Source organism: Clarias gariepinus, chromosome 20, assembly GCF_024256425.1.
Source record: "Clarias gariepinus isolate MV-2021 ecotype Netherlands chromosome 20, CGAR_prim_01v2, whole genome shotgun sequence".
Taxonomy (NCBI): Eukaryota; Metazoa; Chordata; class Actinopteri; order Siluriformes; family Clariidae; genus Clarias; species Clarias gariepinus.
Genome location: NC_071119.1, coordinates 27859674 through 27885363, shown reverse-complemented (window position 1 = coordinate 27885363; position 25690 = coordinate 27859674). Strand labels below are relative to the sequence as shown.

Below are 25690 nucleotides of genomic sequence, written 5' to 3'. Positions count from 1 at the left end.
AAGCAGACTCTTTAAACACTATTCAAGTCTTCTCTGTGTCCATGCGCAGATGTTTGTAAGAAGATACATACTTTAAATTACATATATATATATATATATATATATGAAATTTACAAAATAAGAAAAATAAGAAGTTTTCTCCTTTTCGGGAAGAATTTCCTAGGTCACCAGAGGGGCTTATACATATTAACATAGTACAAGAATACATATGGAAACATATTGGATACTTATAAAGATTTTTTTAAACATATTGAACAGTTCCTTTTTTAATTTGACAAACAAATAGACACCAGAGGAGCCACTGTCCACCCCCTCAACCCTTCTTATTTTCTTTTTTCTATCTCCAATCTCATAAAATATAAAGTTCTAAAACTCTCTACAGATCATTTGCTTTTCCATGCCCAAGTCTTTGTACATAGAAAACATTTCTGCAGGACATATACCAATTATTGTTTTTATTATCATCATCACAGTCTCAGAACATGTCTGGGACATTTTCCCTTCTGACAGGACAAAAAATAAATAAAACAAACATTTAAATAAAAGTTGTCAACACTAAAGAACTCGGTTACAGATGGACGCTGCTCCAGGGTTTTGGTCACAGTTACAGTACGACATAAAAGTTAAAGACGCAGTAACACTTTGCTTAATAAAAATTTACCCCTTAACCTCACCGGTTGTTTTGGCGAATTATAGCATATTAACACTGAGCTATTACTCTTAAGCATGGTGTCAAACCTTCAGCGTTAGTGTGACTGTAAGAGCCTTCAGTGAGCACATGATCAGATGATGTCATAATCTCAGGCCTGGTCACTCAGCTTCTCCCACTCGGTCATCTCTCACACATCCAATACACACATGAGGAGCTTCGAGACCTGATGGTTCATCTGCTGTGTGTGATGTCCTTCAGGATCAGTAATCAGTCACCTGACAGCGGTTGATGTCATGGCGTATATCGTGTGTTTACTGAACAAGACTCGAGCTCTAACGGACGAACTCGTCTGAACTTGTTGAGAACAAACACACAGAGTCACATTTATACAATAGAAATACTTTTAATTTCATGTTTTATCACAGGCATCGTGTTAACAACATATTTAAAAATGCAGAATATTCATCTCCTTAGGAATATTCGACTTCATCGGACGCAACCTCTTCCTCACAAACACACACACACACCTAATAAAGTTGGGAAAATAAAGAAATGACAGTTTTATGATGGATTAAAATAAGCCCTAATTATTATGTCACACACACACACTTGCACATACAAACACACACACATTGGACAGCGACTCGATGGGTGAAGTATCTTCTACCTGGACAAGGCAGTGATCCTGAAATAAATTAAATAAAAACAAATATATAAAATCGGCACATTTTAGAACACATGCAGCGTCCTGGAAAAAAAAAAGGTAACTATGGTAACCAGCATCACAGCAGTTCAGACATCATGTTTATAAATGTTTAAACACGTGTGTGTGTGTGTGTGTGTGTGTGTGTTGTAGAGCTCACTGTAGTTTCTCCTGCAGCTGCTCGAGCCTCTGCCGGTCGACGTAGCGTGAGAAGAGCGAGAGGAGGTTGGGGGGGGTGAAGAGGGGAGGGGAGAGGGAGGAGGAGGGAACCTGTAACAGCTCCCTGGTCACCGAGAACACCAGCTCCGTCCTGAGACACCACAAGAGAACGTGTTACACACACACACAGAACAGAGGAGGAGAAGGAGTGTGTGAGAAGATGCTGGTGATCATGTGACTGTGACCTCACCAGCGATTATCGTCCATGAGCTGACAGTGTGGATCGGAGCTCTGCATCCTCTCTCCCTCACTCAGGATCAGGTACAGCAGCGTCACACCAAACTGGAACACACACACAGAGAGGTGAGGTCAAACACCCTACTGGAGGTATATACACACAGAGAGCTTGGTGTGTGTGTGTGTGAGTTACTTTATTCTGCAGCACGCGGGGGAAGTGTCCGTCGCCCCCCTGCAGCTCCTGCAGCAGATCAGTGAGGGCCGAACTCGACATGGACTGGATCACACCTGCAACCGGCTCCACTAAACAGCACAGCACCTACACACACACACGACACAGTCACTGCATTAACATAAGTGTGTGTGTGTGTAGAAGAGATTGTGAGAGTGGTGTAACCTGATTATTGTTTGAACCTGATTAATACCGGTAATATCAATATCACACCACAAGAGGGCGCACTTACAGTTTAGTTGGTGACGAGAATTAAACATGATGTTTAGTGTCTTTATTTATGAATAAAGAGACAGGAGTGATATCCAACAGATTTATATTAATATATATAATAAATAATGGTTGTTTAAAATACTTGCTGCTAGAAATGTTTTAATAAAGTTAAACTATTATTATTAATGATTTAATTAATTACTGAATGTGTACAGTACAATATATTTTATGCTGTGTTTTGAGCTGCATGACTAAAAGATTTTCCACACGTCACACATAGGAGGCGCTCTTTCACCCCGTGCTTATTGTTTTAATCTCTCTGTGACTGGTGTGTTTTACTGATTAATCAGATCAGATGAGATCACAGAGGCGATGTCACTTAAAAGTGGGCGTGGCTACCTGGTCCTGCTTGTCCTTCTTGGCCAGAGCGGGAAGATTGCGGGCGATTCCCATGACGACATTAGCAGCTTGGGATGAAGACAGAAAGGGGAGGAGCCTAGCGATGAGGCGTTTCCCTTTACGCACCGACATGATCATTAGACACTGCTCGTCGCTCACTCTACACACACACACACACATTAATACAGAACGTGTTTGATATTGGTATAAACACTGGTCTCGTCCCGTGTGTCTCGTGTCCTCACCGCTCGTCCCACTCCTTCTCCCTCAGCGAGTTGTAGAGCTGCAGCGTGTTGGTTTTGTGCTGCTCCAGCAGAGCTTCTCTCTCCTCCTCTGGAGTTTGGAGGAATTTCTTCTCGAAGTCTTGTACCTCCAGCAGCAGCGTGTACATCTACACACACACACACACACACACACACATTTTGTAACACTCAAGGTGACAGCAGGATTCGAAACAAAAGGCTGAAATGAAAATCTCCTTCATTACCGCTGTTGAATATTCTTTAATATGATTTAATTTTATACTCCAACACAACAAGTCTAAGGAGCTCACACTCACACTGTATATATGCTATATTATACATCATGCTATACTGAAGAACGTAAACACACACAGGTGTCCTGAGGTACAGAACATCACTAATAACATGAAACCTGACGGTGTAGATTTAAACCTTCATGTGTGGTTTGAAACCAGCCTGAAGGTGATGGAACTTGATTCCTCCACCAGGGGGCAACGTAGAACACAATCATGTTTTAACTGATACAAGCCTGATCACATTTGATCATTTAATGATGTTTTTAGGTTTTTTGTTTTTTTTGAGGTTCTGCTCACCTTCTCCACAGTGTAGAGGATCTGTCTTCTCTTATTCCACACCTGTTTCTCTCTCTTCTCCTAAACACATCACACAACGCGTTACATTTAGTAAACAAACAAACTGAACACACACATGATGAGGTCAGAACTTTGGCTCTCACTTCATCATCGGAGCGACTCGTCACCACGGCATCGATCATCTTCCTGGGATTGTTCACACTGGACACGGTGAGTTTACCCAGAGACCCAGCAAATTGCACTGTACACACACACAAACTTTTTTTGTTCGCTATAAATAAGATTATAAACCGTATGTGCTGAGGTTAAAGGCCTGAGTGCATAATCACATCTGTGTGTGTGTGTGTGTGTTACCTGGGCGGTAGGTGTGCTCGAGTTTGGCCACCTGAGGAGTGATGAGTTTGGTGGCGTGCTCCTTCCTGCTACTGTCTCGGTCTCGCTCCGGACGCTTCTCCATCTTTTCATAATAATTCTAAAAACATTCCCAATAAAGGTTAAAGGTCAGATTTGATCAACGAGATCTCCACATTATTGCGTGTGTGTGTACCTGGTAGTAGTAGTCGTCCAGATAAGGATCAGTGCTCTGCAGCTGCATCATCTGTATACGAGCCACCCAGTCCTTCTCCTTGGGGGTCATCAGGTTACTGTAGGGGTCCCTGATCCTCCGGTCTCCGCCCACTCTCGCTCCACCACTGAGCACAGAGAGAGAGAGAGAGAGAGAAAGATAAACATCTTGCTCACGGTCATATAAATAAACACACAACTATCACACACACACACCCTCTGCTCTGCATCCTCTGTGTGAGCATCCTGCGGTGCTGTGGGTGGAGGTGAGTGGTGTTGTGGCGGATAGGGGCGTGGCCAGTGGGCGGGGCGTGATTAGGATGCGGGCCGTGGGGGCCGTGAGGGCCGACTCGAGGAGGCGGCTGTCCGAAGAAGGGCCTGAAACCTGCGGCACCGGGCATGATGGAAGGAGCAGGACCCGGACCTCGGGGGAACGGACCCACCTGGACAGGGGACAGGAGGAGACAGACAGGGTTATATATGGAAGTATATTAGTGCCAAAATTCTTCAAAGCAAAATAGCAGGTTGAATTACATGTACTGGAAAAAACGTGTTGCAATAAATGTTTGAATTTTTCTGCATTGCAATTTAATCTGAATTGAAAAAAATCCGTAGAGCATTTACAATGTTTGAAATTTTTGCCACTGCAGTTTATTGTGGTTGTATATTTCAAGTGAAAATGTAATTCAAGCATTTACAATTCAATGAAAAAATATTCAAGTTACTAAATTGCAGTTCAAAAATATTTTCAAGTGTTAAAAATACAATCTTCATTATTTTTCAATCTTACAAATTCAGGTAAACAAAATTCAGGTAATAAAATTCAAGTCGCTAAAATTCATGTCTTCACATCCGGGATATCACAGGAGGAGCAGCGGAGAGCCGATTGCTGCTGTCCGTGCCACAGTGTACTTTAAAGTGTGCTTCCTGCTTCCTGTGCAGTCTACTTCTCAGAAACTACTTACCGATCGGAACGCAGCCCTCTTAACTAACAGGCCGGGTTGCCAGTTGCACAATAAACGGTGTAATGTGTTAAAATGACCCCACTGCCATAAACACTATATTCAAAGCAAAGCCAGCGCTCTTTCATTTACTCGCGAGAGCGATGGGTTTCCCGTCCCTGCGCTCGGTAATGTACACTACAGTCACATTCAGTAACAAGAGGGGATTAATTTTTTCAGCAGCCGAAACAACATACATGCTGTTTACACTTTGTTAAATTTATATTGCTTATAAATAAAGGTAACCATAAAAAACTTGTAATTAAGAAAAACGTAAAGTGTGGATAGTACGGTTTAATGTCAGTCTGATTAAAATAAATAAAAAAAACATTTTTTGGTCACAAATTATTTTATGCAACGCAATTACAACATTTCAGTTTAATATTTAGTATGAAGTAATAAGTCTTTATGTAGTTGTTTGAGCAGTTAGTAGTATATATGTATGTGACTGTTTCATATATGTGTATGCATGCGTTTCATGTGTGTGTGCATGAGTGATTTTGATTTAATATTTTTTGTATACTGTATGTGTAACTGTTACGCCTGTTTATTGCCCCCTCTGCTGGCTCTGCTGGAAGTGCAATCGCTGGCTGGGCAACAGGTGATATTAATCACTGATTAAGCCTCTGGGAGGGTCACGATGTATAACAACTGTTTTTTTTTCTTTCTTTGGTGCAGGGAGCAGGTTTTGTGTTTGCTTGTGTGTTTTCTCCCCCTTTTCTTAGTTTTCCCATTAAATACTCACGCGTGTATAATTTTGTTTTACACCACTAGACGTCTAGTTTTGTTATGTAAACTTTTCTCATTTTGGGTAAATAAATAGTTTTCTCCCACAAAAATGTGGTGTTGTGCCTGTTTTATGTTGCGACTCACGAGCCAGCCGTAACAGTAACAAACTCGCTACTATTAATATTAAAACAACTGCCTGTTTCAAAGGCGCCTCATAAATACCTGTCGCACTGTGACTTTGTCACATATAAAATTGTACTTTTATGGCTGCACTGCAGTTAACCCCATTTCTCTTTTTTATTGTCATTTATATTTTTTTATTTATATCCTTTTTATATATCTTGTAGTTTTTGTCCATCACTGCACTAGTACCTCTGGTCAGTTCTCACATTACCCTGTGTGTGCTCACTGTATGTAAGATATACAGTGTGCAGTCTATAACCTGTCTTAGTGTTATTGTCTTTAATGCTGCTGGATATCTGGAATTTGCTTTGAATATAGCGTTTACGGCAGAGGGGTCATTTTAACCGTTTATAGTGCAACGGGCAACCCGGCCTGTTAGTTAAGAGGGCTGCGTTCCGATCGGTAAGTAGTTTCTGAGAAGTAGACTGCACAGGAAGCAGGAAGCACACTTTAAAGTACACTGCGGCACGAACAGCAGCAATCGGCTCTCCACTGCTCTTCCTGTGATATCCCAGATGTGAAGACCTGAATTTTAGCGACTTGAATTTTATTACCTGAATTTTTGCAACCTGAATTTTTGCAACCTGAATTTCTGCAACCTGAATTTCTGCAACCTGAATTTGTAAGATTGAAAAATAATGAAGATTGTATTTTTAACACTTGAAAATATTTTTGAACTGCACTTTAGTAACTTGAATATTTTTACATTGAATTTTAAATGCTTGAATTACATTTTTACTTGAAATATACAACCACAATAAATTGCAGTGGCAAAAATTTCGAACACTGTAAATGCTCTACGGATTTTTTTTCAATTCAGATTAAATTGCAATGCAGAAAAAAAACATTTTTATTGCAACACGTTTTTTTTTCAGTTCATGTAATTCAACCTGCTTTTTTGCTTTGAAGAATTTTGGCACTAATATACTTCCATAGTTATATATGGTGTCTCTGAGGAGGAGGGGGGGAGGGGTGATGGTTTGGGGGTGATGGTGTGTGTGTGTTACCTGAGAGTTGAGCAGCTGCGCTCGCTGTATCTGAGACAGGACAGGAGCGACTCCGCCCGGGAACGGAGGACGACACAGTGGAGAGTTCTACCAGAGAGGGGCATTATGGGAAAAAAAAACAGTTACAGAACGTCTCATTATTATTACACACAATAAAGAACAATGTGATTAATACTTTAATACTGAACTATTAATTAGAAAAATATAAAAATGTTGGTCTTTTTAGGAAGGAAACAATTAGTGATTATTATATTAGATTATAAATTTCATCAGGTCTTTCTGAAATAGTGATTGATTATCACATGTGTCTTGTGTGTGTGTGTGAGAGACTTACAGCGATGTTGAGCAGGGTGTTGGGCGAGAGGCGCTCAGGGAAGGGAGGAGGGTAACGGTGTGGGACTGGAGCCCTCACATGGACCGCAGTGGGATGATGGAGCTGAGCAGAGAGACAGAGGAACGAACACACACACACCTCAACAGTTACCTCATGAACTCTAATACACACCATACTGAGTGTTGATGCAGCTTAAAGCAGCAGTGTGCCATGTGCGATGATCGGCCAAGTCGATACACTACGCTTTAAGGGCGGAGCTTATTTTTCATAACCTGGACACAGAACTGTAACTGAAACTGATGTGTAATATCTCAAAAATCACAAACTGAAAAATTAAGAAATTTTTCTAATTTGTGGAAGTCCAAGTCTGTGTTTTTTCTGTCTTTCTTTTATGGACAGATTGGACCAGACGTCTCTCTCTCTCCCCCCCCCACCCCCCCAGTTGAATGAGATTCCAGGATGGAGGCGAGTCCGAGCGTACCTGCTGATTCAGGGCGTGGCTCATAGGCTGTTTGGGCGGAGTTCCTATGGGTATCGCTCTAACGGGTGGACTCCCGATCACGGGCGAGGAGGCTCGTGGGGGCGGGACTCTTTCAGACAAATCCAGCCCCTCCTCCCGGCTGATTGGAGGAGTCCGCTTCGGAAGCTCTTTCATCATGGACAGCAGCGGAGACTCCTGTGGACAAATCAGTCTTAATTCAATTAAAGATTTAAAAAAAAGACAATAAACTTCCGGATCCGTGTGTGTGTGTGTTTTACCTCGATGTGTGTGACCAGTCCATGTGTAACACTAACAGGACCGAAGCCCATGTTGTTCTCCCAAATACTGTGAGAGTTCACCTGTTAGAGAGAAAATACACTCAGTGTCAATCATCTCACTCAGACGTGTACATGTGTGTGTGTGTGTGTGTGCGTGTATACACACCTGCTGCAGTGGAACTGTTCCTCTGTGCAGGAGATGCTGTTGTTGCTGGTAGCTTAGCAGCGAGCGAGACACGGCACTTAAACCCGGGGGCAAACCCTGACTGGGCAGAGCCGAAGGCGGGAGGCGGGACCTGTCCAGCTCGGCCGCGCCCACCTCCGCGATGGCGGGATCGGCGTCAAGGATGAGGTGAGCCAGAGACTCGGCCAGGTCGCCCCCGGTCCTGTCCTCCGAGCCGAGCGGTGAGAGGGAGGAGGCGGGAGGAGGGGGGAGAGAGGAGGGAAGAGGGACGCTCTCGGACGGAGGGGGGACGACGGGGAGGGAGGACGCTTCACCACCTCCTCCCAGCAGCCCGTCTCTTTCATCCAGCTCCGCCAGCCGCGCATGCTCCTCCTGCCAGTCATCATCTGTGTGGTGAGAGACAGAGAGACAAAGACTGATGTGAATAATCAGTTGTGTAAATCTGTTGGTGATTGTAGATTTCCTTAGCAGGTGACGGTGTATGTGTGTGTGTGCGCGCTGCAGGGTTACCGATGGCTCCGGCTCCAAACGTGTCATCGTTAAACTGGTCGATCTCCTCTTCCTCCCCTACCAGACCCTCCTCCTCCTCCTCCAGGGTGCAGTCATCATCAAAAGACTGGGGGAAGGGGGGCGGGGGAAAGGGGGAACACAGGTTATGATGGAGCAGACACACACACTAGGATCTGTTCTCACCGTCCTACTGTTGGGCCAAAAGAGCCGACTTTGTCCCACACAAACACCACCTTATATATAACTTTTAAATCAGACAGCACTTCATGATGCTCAACATTAGACATTATTACTGACACCTGATCCACACACACACATACACACACACACACACACACACACACACACGTAAAACAACAACGCCAAAGGACAGTGCCATGCTGGGTGTACGATGGACACTATTCATCAGTTACTCAGTAAAACTGCATCATTCTGTGTGTGTATACTTATGTACGGGGTGTTTCTACAGAGGAGGCGGGATCACATTAACGACATCAGTCATGTTACGGTTACAAATATGAAAAATCAATTTAGCGAAACCGAAACAAGTATGGCTCCTGTAACTTAAACTTAGAGCGACTCTGGTAAACTACACACACACACACACTGAGTGTAATAATCACCCGCAGTGTGTCACTGATCTGAGATTCACTTCTGTCTCTTAACTCAGATTTCACCTCAACTGATCCTCACACAGCCTTTAAATCTGAATTAAATAAACAAGTGGACACCAAAGACAATGTGAACTTATAATCTGATTTGTTTGTGTACTGATCTAAAATACACAGGTTGTTTTTGATATAATGATGTGTTTATTAACACACAAATGATTTACAATAATAATAATAATAATAAGGGGGGCACATACTTTTGCGCTGCAGTGAGAGCGGAATAAGAATGTTTTTTTTTTTCTCAGCAGGGTTTGAATCTTTCTTTAGACTCTACATGTGTGTGATATATAAATAAATAAACTAGATTTAGATATTATATATTTATAAATGAGTTCCAGAGTGAAGAGTACTAACTTAGTTACTAGTTTAGATAACTAGCTGACCGGTTATCTATCAGTGTCCGTCCTGCAGGTCTAAACTCGGACACGGTTATATTAGAGAGGTTATAAAGTGCAATTTATTGTGATTAATAAGAGTTTATCAGAAACACTGCAGAGGAAACTGACACCGGTGTTAGCTTCTAGCTTAGGCCTTCTCACACCCGTATTTACACAACTCCCGCCTCCTCCGCTGTGATTGGCCAGCTCACCAATCTCATGCGGCATCATGCGTGCACGTGGAAATCCCGATAACCAATCACAACACGGAATACGGAGATTGACCATAAAACGGGTGGGGAAACGTAAAACAGGCCTCTGCCAGGGCTAAGGCTAGTCAGCTAGCTAGCTTAGCCGGCTGCGCCGTAAACAATGGGACGAAACCGACCTGGCGCGGCTGAAAGCGCTGCGTTTCGTCACACGGAACAGGAAACAGAGATAATGTTAAAGACAGAGTGAAGACTTTTACCTGAAAACGGAACATGTATGGTCAGTCAGAGGGGTTAGCGCGCGCGAGCTCCCCTCCTGTGCATGTTACGCAGCTCACAGGCAGCCCTCACGTGCACGCGCGAACACTGCCTCCGCTCGGGCGCGCGCTTTACGCCGCCATTTTCATATGTGACGTAGGCACGACGTCAGAGGTAAGGGACGGAACGACGTCATAGGTCGGCGACGTAAAAAACAAACAAACGGAGAGTTTAGTCACTGTTTAAACTCTGTCAAGAAGTCTAAACACACAAACACAAACAATAAACTTTGTTTTATATTAACAGTGTGTACTTTTTTTTTTTTTTTTTAGATATGAGTCGAGGAATGTCCTTGCTGTTCCAATACTTTTGAATAAGACCGTGAATCCTGTAGTTAAATAAGGTTTCAGTCTTCAGCAAAATATAACATTAAAATCTTGTACCCTTGTGTGTTTGTCGATGGGCCAAAGCTCCAGACACACTTGTTCCCAGTAGTGATAATGAAGTTGTGTTGTGCAGTTGTTGGAAATGAGTCCCCTGATGGAGGAAGAAGTATTCATGGTTGAGTATTTTTAGCTCATATGGAAGCGGTCTTGAACAGGGACCAAGTTTAGAAAAGGTGGCATCCTGTACCCGTCACATTCCCCCAATCTTACACCATCTGATGCCTACTTGCGGAGAATGTTAAAGGAGAGTGAAGATCCACCAAGAACCGTACGCCAGCAAATCATCTCCTCCTGAAGGAGTCTGCAGTGACCTTCGTTACGGAAATTGGGGTTGATAATCTGCGTGAACAATATGAACACTGTCTACAGCGAGGTGGTGCACACACACACTTCCAACACTGACACTGCACATCGCGGTAAATCAACACTAATAGTGTGTGTGTTAGGTTCTTTCAGGAGAAATAAAGTCACAGATGAAAAGGAGGTGATATTGTTCATCTTTTCAGTTCTTGACTGTATTATGTACAGTATCTGGTGTGGGAGGAACTCGTGCCTCAGTAGTAGGTGTCTCACCTGCCAAGCGGAAGGCCCAAGATGGGTTTGATTCCCATCCCACTGGATGCAGTTTCGTTTTCAAGCCCAGATAAAATGGGAGGGATGTGTCAGGAAGAGCATCCGGCATAAAAATGTTGTGTGCAAACCCCCTCGACGGGAGAGCTGAAAGATTAAAAAAAACAATGAACAGTAAGTGGTGGATAAGTGGCGTAGTGGTTAGCACTGTCACGTCCAGGGTCCGGCCCCCCTGTGTGTGTGGAGTTCACATGTTCTCCCTGTGCTTGGTGCTTGGACACTCCGTTTCCTCCCAGAGTCCAAAACCATGCAGATTAGTCTGGTGTTCCAAAACTGCCTGTAGTGTGTGTGTGTGTGTGTGTGTGTGTGTGTGTGTGTGTGTGTGTGTGTGTGTGTGTGTGATTGTCTTACAAGAATTGCGAAAAAGTTCTGAACTTCATTCTGCAATTCTTGTAAGACAATCACATTACAGATAAGCATTAAGATAAGCAATAGTTATTTTATTTTATTACATTTATTACACAGCAGGAAAACAAACTTTGTTCTTTTTCTGTATTAAACAAATTAAAATAGACAATATTTGTCTGCTTTGGAGTTAACATTCATCTAAAAGGGGCAATTTTACAAAAATTTGAGAGTTAATATCAGAAATATTTAATGCTACAATAAAACTGTTCACTCTACCCCCCTTCTCCCGTTTTTTAGTTATTTATTTGTCTGTTTATTTGTTGGTTTACTCTGTCTACTGTTATTATTTATTTGAATATTTTTGTTAAGTTTGCTTATATTGTATATAACTTCTATTTAACTGTGGATTGTTATTTGTACAATTCAATCTTCAAATATACCTGAATCTTCTACTTTCATACTTTTCATATTGTACTTGTGTCATTTTTTTGTGTTTTGATAACAATTTTAAAAAGTCTACAGAAGATATCTATGGTAAAATCTTCCCTCCTACTGCCGCCTAGCGAAGACAATCTGTTATTGCAAGCTTTATTTATTCTCTCTGTAAACATGCAGACCTATTTGTTTAAAAACACAGAAAGAAAATCACTTATTGAATGTATTAAAAATTATTATGTACGTGTTTTTTTGTGTTACAAAAATGTTTGTTCTGAGATTTATTCTTGTAATTAGTTTCGTAGACAAGCGTTGTCTTAAGTAGATGAAAATTTCGATTTTATTTAACACACAGTAAGAGCATGAACTTAGGTATTTTTAATGATGAACAACAAGTTCATCACACACACACACACACACACACACACACACACACACACACACACACACTTTTTATATGATGTAGATTATAAATTATTAGATATCAGTGTTAAATAATTTTTGCTATATTCTTAATCAAAATATAAACTCTGTAAAATAACATCTGAGCCATAAATATAACATGTTGTAAACAAGTGTGTGTGCATTTCTCTCTGTTAAATAAATTAAAATGAACTATTTTATGTATTTAATTTAAAGTTAATGCTCAATTCTTACAGAAAGAGAGGAATTAATTTCAGAACTTAAGAATAATGCTACAATAAAGGTGTTAACTCGCAATTTTTGCAGGGGATCACAAATCACGGGAAGCATAATAATAAAAAAAATTAATGTGATTAATATAATGTAACATTAATAAATGCTTTTTTAAATGTTTTTTTAAATACATATTTTATTAAATAGTTAAATCCATAATGCTTGTTAACAGCAAGAGTAAATAAAGCTTGCAGTAACAGGTAATCTCCGCTAGCCGGCAGTAAATGGGAGGATTTTACCATAGATATATTCTGTAGACTAGACCGGCCGGACTCGATGCCCTTTAGTTAGCGATCCCGACGCCATATTGAAGAGATCTCAATCCGTGACAAACTAATTCACCAGACGACATGAAAGGCTAAATATAGAGTACATAGGCGTACAGAAATAAGAATAATAGACATTCAGGAGGATAAAAAAGATTAAAATAAGTCACCAAAATGTATTTTTTTATCAATCTTAAATAGAACATTGATATAATACTATAAAATTAATTCACTGTTATTGACGCGATGCGGCATTAGATCTCTTCAATATGGCGTCGGGATCTTACAGGGGTGCAGTGAATCCGGTCCGTCTAGTCTACAGAAGAAGTCTATGTTAAAATCCTCTCACCTACTGCCATCTAGCGGAGACTACCTGACTTACAGTACCTAGGCCATGTCATTACATCAGATGGAGTGAAAATGTATCAGTAATATTACAGCTTCCCCCCACTAACAGAAAAGCACTTCAGCGTCTGCTAGGTATAACATACTGCCTGTCGCAATACATACACAATGAATATACGTGATGTGAAGTGCAAATGCAACTAGCAGCATGGAGATATATGATTATATTGTGCGTATTTATGTTTGTGCTGTTTTTGTTATGTTAAATGTAAACATGTCCATGTTATCTTTTGAGTGAGTTAATAAGTCTGATAGCTTGAGGAAAAAAGCTGTTGCTTAGTCTGGTGGTCTTGCAGCGCATGATGCGGTAGCGCTTACCGGATGGTAAAAAACATGTCATGAGCTGGGTGGGTGGGATTTCTGATGATGTTGATGGCCCTCTTGCTACAGCGGGACGAATATAAATCTTTAATGGCTGGTTGGGCTGATCTGGTGATCTTCTTGGCTGTCCTTACCACTCTCTGCAGGGCCTTCTGGTTAGCAGTAGTGCAGTTCCCGTACCAGACTGAGAGGCTGCTGGTGAGGATGCTTTCAATAGCGCATCTGTAGAAGGTGGTGAGTGCCGGAGGTGGAAGGTCAGCTTTTCTCATTCTTCAGAGGAAGTGGAGGCGTTGCTGTGCATTCTTAACTATAGAGGTGGTGTTGGTGTTCCATGTCAGATCATCTGTTATGTGCACCCCTAGAAACTTGGTGCTTTTCACAGACTCCACAACACTGCAATTTACAGTGAGAGGGGTATGCGGCTTGTGGTTCTTCCTAAAGTCCACATTTATTTCTTTTGTTTTACTGACATTAAGTTGTAGGTTGTTTCTGTCGCACCAGTTGATGAGTTGATGTACCTCCTCACTGTAGTCTGATTGGTAGTCGTCACTGATGAGGCCCACCACTGTTGTGTCATCTGCGAACTTTATGATATGGTTTGAATTGTATCTAGCACAACAGTCATGTGTCATCAGCGTGAACAGCAGAGGGCTTAGCACACATCCCTGGGGGACCCTGGTGTTCATGATGATGGTCTCTAAGGAGTTTTTGCCAACTTTAACTGTCTGTGGTCTTTCTGTAAGAAAGTCAAGTATCCAGTTACATAGTGGGGTGCTGATACCTATTTCAATTATATGCATCATAAGCCCTATCTGCAGCTAAAAGCTACTGCTCTGGTTTTCGCTCTGAAGAAATTTCATCAGTATGTTTATGGCGTTCCGAACAGAGTCCGGTTAGATCAAAAATTGCTTGAGGTGATGTTCTCCAAACCCATTGGGGCAGCGCCAACCCGTCTTCAAAGAATCCTGCTCCAGTTACAATAGTATGACATTCAGATCATCTTCACTTCAGACAGTATTCCATTGTAAACTCTGTAAATAGAAAAGTAATTACACATCAGATTACTCTTAAATAAATCTCTTTTCTTCTGCAGCCTTGCCTGGGTAATGCGTGCAGTATGAGGTTTTTTTATTTTCTTGTTAAAAGATGTACTTTTCATAATTAATGCTGCCATCAAAGATGTTTAAGTTACTTTTTCCAAGTCTGGAAGGTCCTTTTCATCTCTGGTCTAAAGCACACAGTGTCAATTCCTTCCAAAACAGATGTGAAATTCGGATTCGTCTGACCACAGCACACATCCATCCCGTCCATTCCAGATGCCCCAGAGCCCAGAGCAGTTAACGGTCCTTCTGGACACTGTTAACAAAAGGCTGCCTTTTGGCACAATACCATTTTTTAAAGCAGAATTTATGGATGTAGAGTATATATTGTAGTGCTTAACTCAAGTTTGCCCAAGTAATCGTGAGCCCAGGTGGTTATATTACCTATAGAGAAATGACGATTCTTGATGCAGTGACGTCTGAGGAATCAAAGAACAGGATCATCTAGTTTATGTTTGCACCCTTGCCCTTTACCGACTGAAATCACTTTTAATTTTAATAATTTCATTTTATTGCTTGGGTACACACTTTACACCACTATTTTTCTATGTGACGTAGCCACAGTGTTAGAGGTAAGAAACCATCGAACGTCGAAGGTAAGTGACCTAAAAAAAATAAAAAAAAACATACTGTATCAGAGGTTTTCTGGAATGTCATATATATTATATTCTTTTACATTCAAATGTCAGTGCTATACGTCTAAACACAAACTCACACTACTGTTTGCAGTAATTAACAATAAACTGCATGTGTAATAAAGTGTTAATAATGCTTGCTTGCTTTTCCCCCACACACAGCCCTCTGGGCTTCCTGGTGGTGTACAGGTGATACACAGGATTCAGACATTCAGACCTATGATGTGTTTGTATATTAGCATATTCAATAAAAAAAAAAGCATATACATTTTTTGTTCAGTTCATGCAATTCGACATGCTTTTTTTTTTTTTTTTTTTTTTTAGAAATTTTGTCACTGTTGCACTTCCATATAAAGCTAAATTTTTGATGTAAATAAATGTCTTCCGTTTATGACTAAAACAATAAAATAGACCTTGCTGTTCCAATACTTTTGGAGAAGACCTGTAAATCCTGTAGTTATTCTTGAGTTAGGCGGAGTGGGGGAAGAGAGAGAGAGAGACAGAGACAAAAAGAGAATGAGAAGGTGAGTGTTGGAGCGTTAGCACCCTAAGTACAGTTGCGAGAGGAGACACAAAAGGAGCGGCATGGAAGATTAAACAAGTTAATATAAAATCTATGAGGAAGACATTTACATTTGGCAGACGCTCTTATCCAGAGCGACTTACATTTTTATCTCATTACACATTTGAGCAGTTGAGGGTTAAGGGCCGCGCTCAAGGGCCCAACAGTGGCAACTTGGTGGTTGTGGGGTTTGAACCTGGGATCTTCTGAACCATAGTCCAATGCCTTAACCACTAAGCTATCCCTGTGTGAGTGCTTTACTTGCAAATGCGACTGGCTTACCACTCTGTAGGAGTACTGCACCCAAGCCTGTGTCTGAGGCACTGTACAGTCAATTCCTCATCAGGGTTGTAATATTTCAGCATTGGTGAATTAGAAATAGTTTCTTTCAGTTTCTGAAATGCTTCCTCATATTGAGTTGTCCAGTTCCACCCACTGTCTTTGTGTGTCAATTGCCTCAACACCTGGCACTGGTTCGAGAGGTGGGGGCAAAACTTTTTATTTACTTTTATTTACCATACCCAGTAGTCTTTGAACTGGCTTTACATCAGTTGGTTCAGGCATCTGTTTAATGGCACGATTTTTCTGGGTCAATTCTAAGTCCATTTGTTGTTAGAAGGTGTTCTATATATGCTGCTTCTGTTTGGCCAAGTTTTAGTTTGTCTAGGTTTAGTTTAATGTTTTTTTCCCTGCAACGGCTCAAAAACCTTCTTAACTTTTTATCATGGTCGTGCTCAGCTGCTTCTTGTGGCTTACCTTGCCCTGTTATTAGCACATCGTCTGCAATGATATACAGGCCAGGCAGATCCTCCAAGGCTTGTGTCAGTTTGCGCTGAAAAACTTCAGGAGTCAGACTTATTCCCATCGGCATCCTTAACCATCTGTAGAGGCCAAATATAGTAGAAAACGTTGTGAGATCACTAGACTCCTCTTCTAGATTGACATGCCAGAAGCCATTTTTAACATCACAAACAGTGAAAACTTCGGCTTTGGACAGGTCCGGCAGTATGTCTTCAATTGTTGACAGTGGGAAGTGGTTCCGTTTAAGTGCTTTGTTCAGTGGCCTCGGATCAATGCATACCCCTAGCTTGCCATTTTGTTTCTGTTTGACAACCATCCCGCTGATCCAATAAGTGCTGCATTCTACCGGCATGGTAATACCTCTACGTTGTAGATCCTGCAGTTCCTCTTTGAGCGGCTTCATCATAGCGACTAGAACATGTCTTTTTGGTAGCTGCACTGCCTTTACAGTGTCGTCAACTTCGATTTTGTATTCCCCCTAAAGGCATCCATCACCAGTGAACACATCAGCATACTCTGCTTTGATTTGTTCCATTGTCCATTTTCCCATCATGGGCTTCTCTGTGGTAACAATGCTATCTATGGCCATAATATATTTATTCTGTATCTTTATGAGTTTCATGGCCTCTCTGGCTTTTTTGCCTAATAGCGGTGCTGTATACGTTTGTCCACCAATTGCAACTCTAATTGGTATAGTTTTTTGTTTCTGGGATTTCGTAACTTAAGTTTGCATTTACCCGGTGGCTTCAGTTTGGTTTATTGTACATTACCAATAGTGTCTTTGTGTCTTGCATCAGGGTTGAGGAGATTAATTGGAATCACATTACATGTTGCCCCACAGTCTATTTGGAATTTTATTACATTCATATCCAGAGGCATGCCAGCAAAGAGTTGTGTGTCATCCACCTTGTCACTGTGTGTTGTGTTCTCTTTTCCCCGCATCTTTAACACAAAGGATTTCTTCATATTTCTCACTGCTCCCACATTGTGTGACAGTATGTACTGGTTTCTATCTTTTTTGTTCACGGTCTGTCTTACATTTTACTGCAAAGTGAAATTACCACACTTTTTGCATGTCTTTCCAAATCCTGGGCGTTTTTATCTGCTTTTTTTATGTTTTTCCACAGTGTGTGCATTCTACACTAGAGAAAGGGGAAAGACACTAAAGACACATGGACAAAACAAATAGGAGTGACTTAAAACAAAATGACACTAGTCACATACTTAATACTCACGAACAGAAGCAAAACCAAAGATACACTTAATCACATTTAACACAAAAGACATGCCCTCAGAGCCAGTTCAACACAAAACTGAATTCAAACAAAACAAAAAGCCCACTAGACAATATTAATGCTCGACCCAGTTTCCCAGAACTAACTGCTTTTTATAACGTCTCTAATGAGCCACCTCGGCTCAGGTGAACTTCGTCATCACCTGACCTGAGGTGCCTTCTGGGAAACTGGGTCTTCTAACAAAACTACAAACAAAAAACAAACATAGCCACAGTGCCCTCTAGGGGCAGTCCCTTACGTGAACCAGAGATCAGCGTGCTTTACCTCTGTAAGTGTCCAGGTCAGATGGAGTGTGGAGAGCAGCACAGGGCTACAGCAGTGAGCTATAATACCAGGCTCAATCCTGAGCTCAGATTACTCTATTATAAATAAATAAAACCAATCTTCGAACTTAGATAAATATAATGTGAGGATAAATATAGAAGTACTTAGTATAAGCGTATATACAATACATAAAATATATATTTATTATAAAATTATGTATATAATATGCTTAACACACATGCTAAAATAGTGCTCTGTCTCTGTTCTGAACAATAAGACTATAATTTAAAAAGCGTGAACACTCAGTGGGAGGGTTCACCACTAGAGGGCACAGTGTGCCTGGAGTCTTGGTTTGTGTAGTTTTGTTAGTAGACTCAGTTTCCCAGAAGGCACCTCGGTCAGGTGATGAGGGAGCGCACCTGAACCGAGGTAGCTCATTGGTTTCTTTATAAATAGTTCTTTGTTCTGGGGAAACTGGGTCGAGCGTTGGTTATGTTAAGTGGGCATTTGTTTTGTGGAGCTGTGAAGTTTATACCTGTTGTGATTAAGTATGTGTTAGCGTTTTTTCTAGTCTGGGTGATTAAGTTTATATATGTTTTGATTAGTTATGTGTCAGTTTGTCTTGAGGTCTGTGTGTCTCCTGGAGTATACTTAGCCACTAGCATGGTTAGCCCCTTATGGGGTTAGCCCCTAGGAGGATTTGCCTCCAGGAGGATTAGCTTTAGCAACTAACCTGATTACGTACTAACATGCATAGTCTGTTTAGTCTCCCCATCTGTTTAATATGCTTAGTTAATTCAGTCTTCTGGTTAGTATTTTGTTTTAGTCTTGTATGTTTAGTCACTAGTCTGTGAGTTAGTATTTGATTATTGTTTTGTTTGAAACATGCTCCACTAGTAAAGACAACTACCCTCTGCATTTATTTCTCAACACTATCCCACAGCCCAACACCACCAGTTCATGACACAGAGGCAGCTGAAAAATACTTTATAAGAATAATAATAGGCATAAAAAACTAAAGCGATGTTGATGAGCTCACTGTTTATCATTAGATTATTTAACTTTAAAGCTGATGGTCAAAATTATATGGTAAACAGTTGCAAACAGGAAACACTAATCCCCGAGGACACACCCTAACCCCTACAGGGTTTGCTGGTGATCCACTGACACATGGCAGGATGTACTGTGAGCTGTAGGAGTTTGAAGAAAAGGATTTCCAAAATGTAGCCAACATGCAAAATCCGGTAAAGACCAGAGCCAGTTGGTCAGCACATGCTTTAAGACAGGAGGGGAGACACTATCTTTGCCATTTGCTTTCCTGATCTGTTTCTGGAAGAGCCGTTTTACATCTTCTTCACAGATTGTCAGTACAGCTTGGGTGTTGAAGACGGGTGACAGATGGTCTCCTGTAGTTTGTGATGTCTTGCACGCCTCTTTACACTGATGCAGGATCATTAGATGAAGTTTAGCATCTTTTAGGGCCTGTCCACACGGAGACGTGTTTCGCTGTATACGTATACATTTTTTTATCATATTGGCGTTTCGTCCACACGGATCTGACGTTTTAGGAGACTGAAACCGCTATTTTTTGAAACCGGGTCCCAAAGTGGATAAATCTGAAAACGACACGCTTGCGTCTTCATGTGTATGGCCAATCAGTATATTTTGTGAAACGATGATGTCATCACATCACGTGTCGGCTGAGTCACACGTAACAGCAACAACAATAATGGCGGACTACATGATTGTGTTCGTGTTGCTACAAAGCCTACTAGCTTTATTACAGCAAAATCTATTGCTTCTATGCAACTGTTATGAGCAACAAGCGAAAATGGACAACACCATCTTGGTTCGTATACAGCGCGCAAGGTTATGAGCATGCTCAAAGTCTTCATCTCCGTGTATAGTGTATCTCTATGGCAGAATTACAGCGCCCCATACTGGTCTGGCATATATACTACACCGTTTTCAGTAGTTTCGTGTGTACACAGATATTTCTTGAGACGACGCCGTGTTCACGAAAAAAAAAACGCACCGGCTTTGTGTGGACGGAGTCTTAGTGACTCTGATCTCCTTAGTGAGTTCTGGGCCTGTTAATACAGGATTCTGTCTCCACTTCTGTAGGCTTCCTCGTTGGCCTAATGGTGTTTCAGTCTTGTTGTCAATTAAGAGTACAGTTAAAATGATCCAGTGATGTGTGGAGTTATTAGGTTCTCTTCACCTCTGAGTACACCACTGAGCCGTTCTCTTCAACACACGTCACACTCCAGTTTTCTTCCTGTAAGACACAACAGTATATTTCAGTATCTGAATCAGGGTGAGACTTTATCACTCCCGTGGAACAAATGTGAGGTTTATACCAAAACCTCTAATGCATTTACATCGTGATCATTTACACAAGTTTTATTTAAACACTTACCGCTTTAACTCTCTCTGGACTGAGTTTCACATCAGAGTAAGTCAGATCCTCAGATTTATCAGAAACTAAAAATACCAAAAAAAATCTCATTAGTTTTACTAAATATAAATAGACAGAGTTTACAAAACACAGAATTAGAGAGATGTTTTTATTACCTTCGTCCTTTTCCTTTTTTCTCCAAACACACAGAAATACTAACACTGATAACAGCACAAGAACTCCAGCAGGTATCAGGACAGGAAGCAGGATACGGGAGCGTTTAGATTCTGCTGAAAATAGAAATAGATTTATGAATGTAAAAAAACTAATATATATATATTTTTTTTACTAAGACCTGTATAATAAAAACATCACACTATACTTCCAGACGTTCATACAATTCCTGATAAAATTCTGTTTTGAATGTGAAAAAGCTTCAGTGCTAATTATTTATTCCTTTAGATTTAAAATATAGCCTATAATTAAACTGTAGTTTTAAGGATTTTTCTTTTACTTTTTAGTTTTATAAGCTTTTTCACATCCGAAACGGAATAGAATTTGAAATTTCATTTGTAATATTTTACACTTTTACAGATTTAGCTGATTTATAACTTACCTGCAATCAGTTTCAAATTGTTGTTTAAATACATCACATGATTTCAGAAAAGAATATTCTGCCATAAATACAAATAATGATATGAGTATAATCTCATTTTGTTCAGCTTTACATAAAACACACACTGAAACCCCTCAGAGATTCTCATATATAATATTAATGAACCCTGTACTATGACACTGCACTGAACTAATACTCCACTGTGTGTGTTAAAGACTCTGCCGTACCTGGGTGATGATCACAGAGCTGTGTGATGCTGAGAGAAGTTGTTTTATTGCTGACAGGGTTTGCAGACACACAGGTGTAAGTGTTAGTGTTAATGTCCTGGTTGTGTATTTGCAGTGTGAGACTGAGGTTAACACTGAGATCTGTGTTATTGGTGATATTGAGTCTCTCAGTCCCTCTGTACCAGGATAACGTCACATCTTCTCCATTCTCCACACTGCACAGGGGGAAACACACCTCTGTGGGGGAAACAGTTTGATTTTCTCTTTGATTTCTTATTACTGGAGTTGATACTGGAGCTAAAATACAGAAACAAATATAAAAATATAACAGATTAGAAACAACAGCTTTAGAAGACAGATGAAGCCACGAAATAGTTAAAAATAACAAAATTACTGTTAGAACATCTTCATGTTTATTCCTCTAACACCACAGCAATAAATATAAAAAGTCATTCAAATATTTATAGTTATTATATATTTAATATCCACAAAACAGACACACCAGGAGTGCATTATTATAAACCTGTGATGTGTAGTTACACTACTGTCAGAGCTGCTGTTATAGAGAATTAATCAACACCTTCAGACCAAACACACATTCAGGTGTTTACAGCACTGTGGTTTAAAATTTAATAATAAACCTCCAATAATACCTTATTGATTAAAGTTAAATAACAAATTTCACTCAGACTTTTACTCACCATAAACACTGACACTGAAAGTCCTAGATGAGAGACCTCCATTAATAACGTGTATTAAATAAACTCCAGAATGATTCCTGCTGATGTTCCTGATGGTTAAAGCTCCACTGATTCTGTCCAGCTGCAGTCGCTTTTTAAATTTCTCATGGATTTCTGTAACAGTTTCTCCTTTAAACACCTGACTGTTTAATATCTTCTCCTCTGCTTTCTTAGGTCCATAAAACCACAGAATCTGAGCACCACTTTGAATCCCAGTTATCCCAGTATGGAGAGTTATAGTGGTTCCTTCCACTTCCTGCAGTGTGACCGTCTCGTCTCCAGCTGCACACAGTAAACCTGCACCACAGATTCAGATTCATTATTTCACCAACAAACATCACATAGAAACTATACTGTGATGAATATTAATGCTGTTAACTCCAAGATTATTAAAGTTCAATGACTCTGACACACTGAATGGCCAAAAGTATGTGTACCCCTGACCCTTACACCCGTATCTGGTTCTTCTCCAAACCTTTACCACCAGTGGGTGTAGAATGTCTCTGTGTGCTGTAGCTTTACAGTTTCCCTTCACTGAGAGCCAAACCTGCTCTAGCATGACAATGTCCCTGTGCTCTTAAAGTCATGTTTATTGTGAAGCTCATAGAACGACAAGAGATATAAACTACAGGAATAAGTGATGTTCTGTAGAGAGGAAACAGTGACAGGAAAAGTAGAGTTTAGTGTTTATTTCTGAGAGAGTGTAATACAAAGGAAACAAAAGAAGTGTGTGTGTGTGTGTTTATGGAGGAATAGAGTGTGTGTAGCGTGATCTTTAGAGGACTTATTAACACACAGCTCTAAACTGCTGTATCACTGTTCAGCTCAACACTGAGCAAAACTCACTACATCCAACACACCAAGTATTAAACCTGAGTTTCTCGTTTATAAACTCTTTATATTTACACTTCCAGTTTCTTCTGTTGTAAAGGAAAGGTGTAAACTTACAGCACAGCAGGAGAAGAAAAGTCCAAAGAATCCTGTTTCCTGGTAAAATCTTCATCATTTCCTAATCCATAGTCAGCGTTCCCTTTTAAAAGCTACATTTAACACAAAACGCTAGGGGAACGTCCCTTCCGTTCAACCGGTTGTGAAGCATCAAACATGCCAAACTTAGGCTTACAGTATATAACCTCGGTCAGGTGACGTCATGTGAGGAGGTGCACCTGCAGGTTATAAATAGGACTAAACCGGAACCATCCTCAGGTCTTTTTGTCTTCAAGAACTGCATTGTGTTTGTGTGTGGGTGCGCAAAAGCAGTTATCAAAAAAAAAAAAAAAAAGAAAGTGTTAGATGACTCACCAATTATGACAGAGTTTGAGAGGAGATGTTTGCCTCCATGTGTCTCCATACTTTCTGTTTTGAGTGGGGAAAGAGCACGCTTTCCTCGGGCTCGAGGGAGGGTATGAGCACTGTGATCTCCTCCCTATTAACTCAACTCATCTTTATTTGTATAGCACTTTAACAACAAGAATGCCCCAAAGTGCTTCACATAAATAATAAAATAATATAGTAATCTAATATATATAAATAATAAAAAATAAATAAAATTTTATAAAATAATCTTTTAAAAAGGAACATAATTAAAATCACATCACACATATCTAATTAAAACAATATGTAAAATTAACATCTCATGTTGGTTTAAACGCCAGAGAAAACATGTGAGTTTTAAGATTGGATTTAAACACCCTCAGTGATGTGGCCTCACGAATGGTCAATGGTAGGTCATTCCACAATTTGGGTGCCGCCAAAGAGAACGCCCGATCACCACTAAGCTTGCATTTCGTCTTGGGTACCATCAGCAAAAGTTTATCTGATGATCTGAGAGACCGGGGTGGGGCGTAGGGCTTAAGCAGATCCGAGAGGGAGGGCGGGGCAAGGCCATGTAAACATTTAAATGTGACCAAGAGAATTTTAAAATTAATTCGGTACTGTACCGGGAGCCAATGAAGAGTAGCCAGAACTGAAGAGATATGTTCTCTTTTACGCAAGTCGAGCAGCAGAGTTTTGGATTAGCTGTAGCTGATGTAATGCTGTCTAAGAAACCCCAAAATACAGAGCATTACAGTAATTAATGTGAGTGGTGATGAAGGCGTGGATGGCTATTTCGAACAGCCTAAAGGACAAAACAGGTTTAAGTTTTGCCAATTGCCTTAACTGAAAGAAACTGGACTGAACCACAGCACTAATCTGTTTATCAAATTTAAGGCCATGGTCAAAAATAACCCCTAAATTGGACGCTGTGGGTTTAACATATCGCTCCAAATCTCCTAAATCCAGAGGTCAAACTCTACCACTGGCACCCAAATACCAAAACCTCTGTCTTTTTACCATTCAAATGTAAAATATTTTGGGCTAACCATGCCTTTATGTCATCTAGACATGTTAACAGCGCCTTGACAGAGTAGCTTTCCTTCTGTTTTAACGGGAGATAAATTTGACTGTCATCTGCATAGCAGTGAAAGAAGATGCCATGATTTCTTAGGATATAGCCGAGTGGCAACAAATACAATGAGGATAGACCCCTGTGGGACCCCATATGTAAGAGGAGCTAATGATAACTCAAGATCTCCAAGGCTAACAGAAAAAGTTCTATCAATAAGATAGGACCTAAACCAGTCTAGAGCTGTCCCCCTAAATCCCACCCAGTGTTCTAAGTGTGACAGAAGAATGCCATGGTCTACTGTATTAAAGGCAGCTGTTAAATCAAGCAGCAGAAGAATCACAGAGTCACCAGAATTGGTAATATGATCCAAGATGGCGCCGAGTATGGCTGCCTCGTCGCGAGCTCCCTCAAGCAATAGTGGTTTTTGGTATCTAATTCTATTTTTATTTTATTTTTTTACTAGTAACACGTTATGTCTTTTTGTTTACGATCGCCAAACATTACTGGTCCACTGATGACGCCATAGCCCTGACTCTACATACTGCCCTCACCCACCTGGAGAAGAAAGATACGTATGTGAGAATGCTGCTAGTAGATTATAGCTCTGCATTCAACACCATCGTTCCCTCAAAGCTGGACAGGAAACTACAAAATCTAGGATTGAGCAGCTCTCTCTGCAGCTGGATTCTCAACTTCCTGTCCGACAGACGCCAGATGGTCAGACTGGGCAGTATCACCTCATTCCCCGTCACAATGAACACGGGTGCTCCACAAGGGTGTGTACTGAGCCCTCTACTGTACTCACTCTACACATACGACTGCACGGCCACTAGCAGCTCCAACATCGTTGTGAAGTTTGCGGACGAGACATCAGTGGTGGGTCTTATTACCAACGGTGAT

General features: G+C 40.8%; 2 protein-coding genes across 3 annotated transcripts; both read right to left on the bottom strand.

Annotated features, from left to right (window-relative positions):
- Positions 1 to 1035: 1035 nt before the first annotated feature.
- On the bottom strand, positions 1036 to 10352 carry patl1 (PAT1 homolog 1, processing body mRNA decay factor). Its single transcript, XM_053479418.1, has 18 exons — positions 10219 to 10352; positions 8702 to 8807; positions 8174 to 8577; positions 8008 to 8088; positions 7730 to 7924; positions 7249 to 7350; positions 6915 to 7001; positions 4211 to 4437; positions 3978 to 4122; positions 3785 to 3902; positions 3574 to 3671; positions 3431 to 3490; positions 2841 to 2986; positions 2596 to 2755; positions 1945 to 2070; positions 1765 to 1856; positions 1516 to 1665; positions 1036 to 1337 (listed from the first exon to the last, which is right to left on the bottom strand). Exons 1-18 carry the CDS (start codon positions 10231 to 10233, stop codon positions 1316 to 1318), a joined length of 2334 nt encoding a protein of 777 aa, XP_053335393.1. The 5' UTR covers positions 10234 to 10352; the 3' UTR covers positions 1036 to 1315.
- Positions 10353 to 14515: 4163 nt separating this feature from the next.
- On the bottom strand, positions 14516 to 23459 carry LOC128508518 (CD48 antigen-like). 2 transcript variants are annotated; one of them, XM_053479853.1, is made up of 8 exons: positions 23350 to 23459; positions 22363 to 22698; positions 21662 to 21958; positions 20995 to 21108; positions 20840 to 20904; positions 20642 to 20698; positions 16817 to 16941; positions 14516 to 15468 (listed from the first exon to the last, which is right to left on the bottom strand). In XM_053479853.1, exons 1-7 carry the CDS (start codon positions 23405 to 23407, stop codon positions 16903 to 16905), a joined length of 966 nt encoding a protein of 321 aa, XP_053335828.1. In that variant the 5' UTR covers positions 23408 to 23459; the 3' UTR covers positions 14516 to 15468; positions 16817 to 16902. The 2 variants fall into 2 exon arrangements, with proteins under 2 accessions (XP_053335828.1, XP_053335829.1); XM_053479854.1 differs by having other exon boundaries at positions 14517 to 15468; positions 20995 to 21105.
- Positions 23460 to 25690: the final 2231 nt, after the last annotated feature.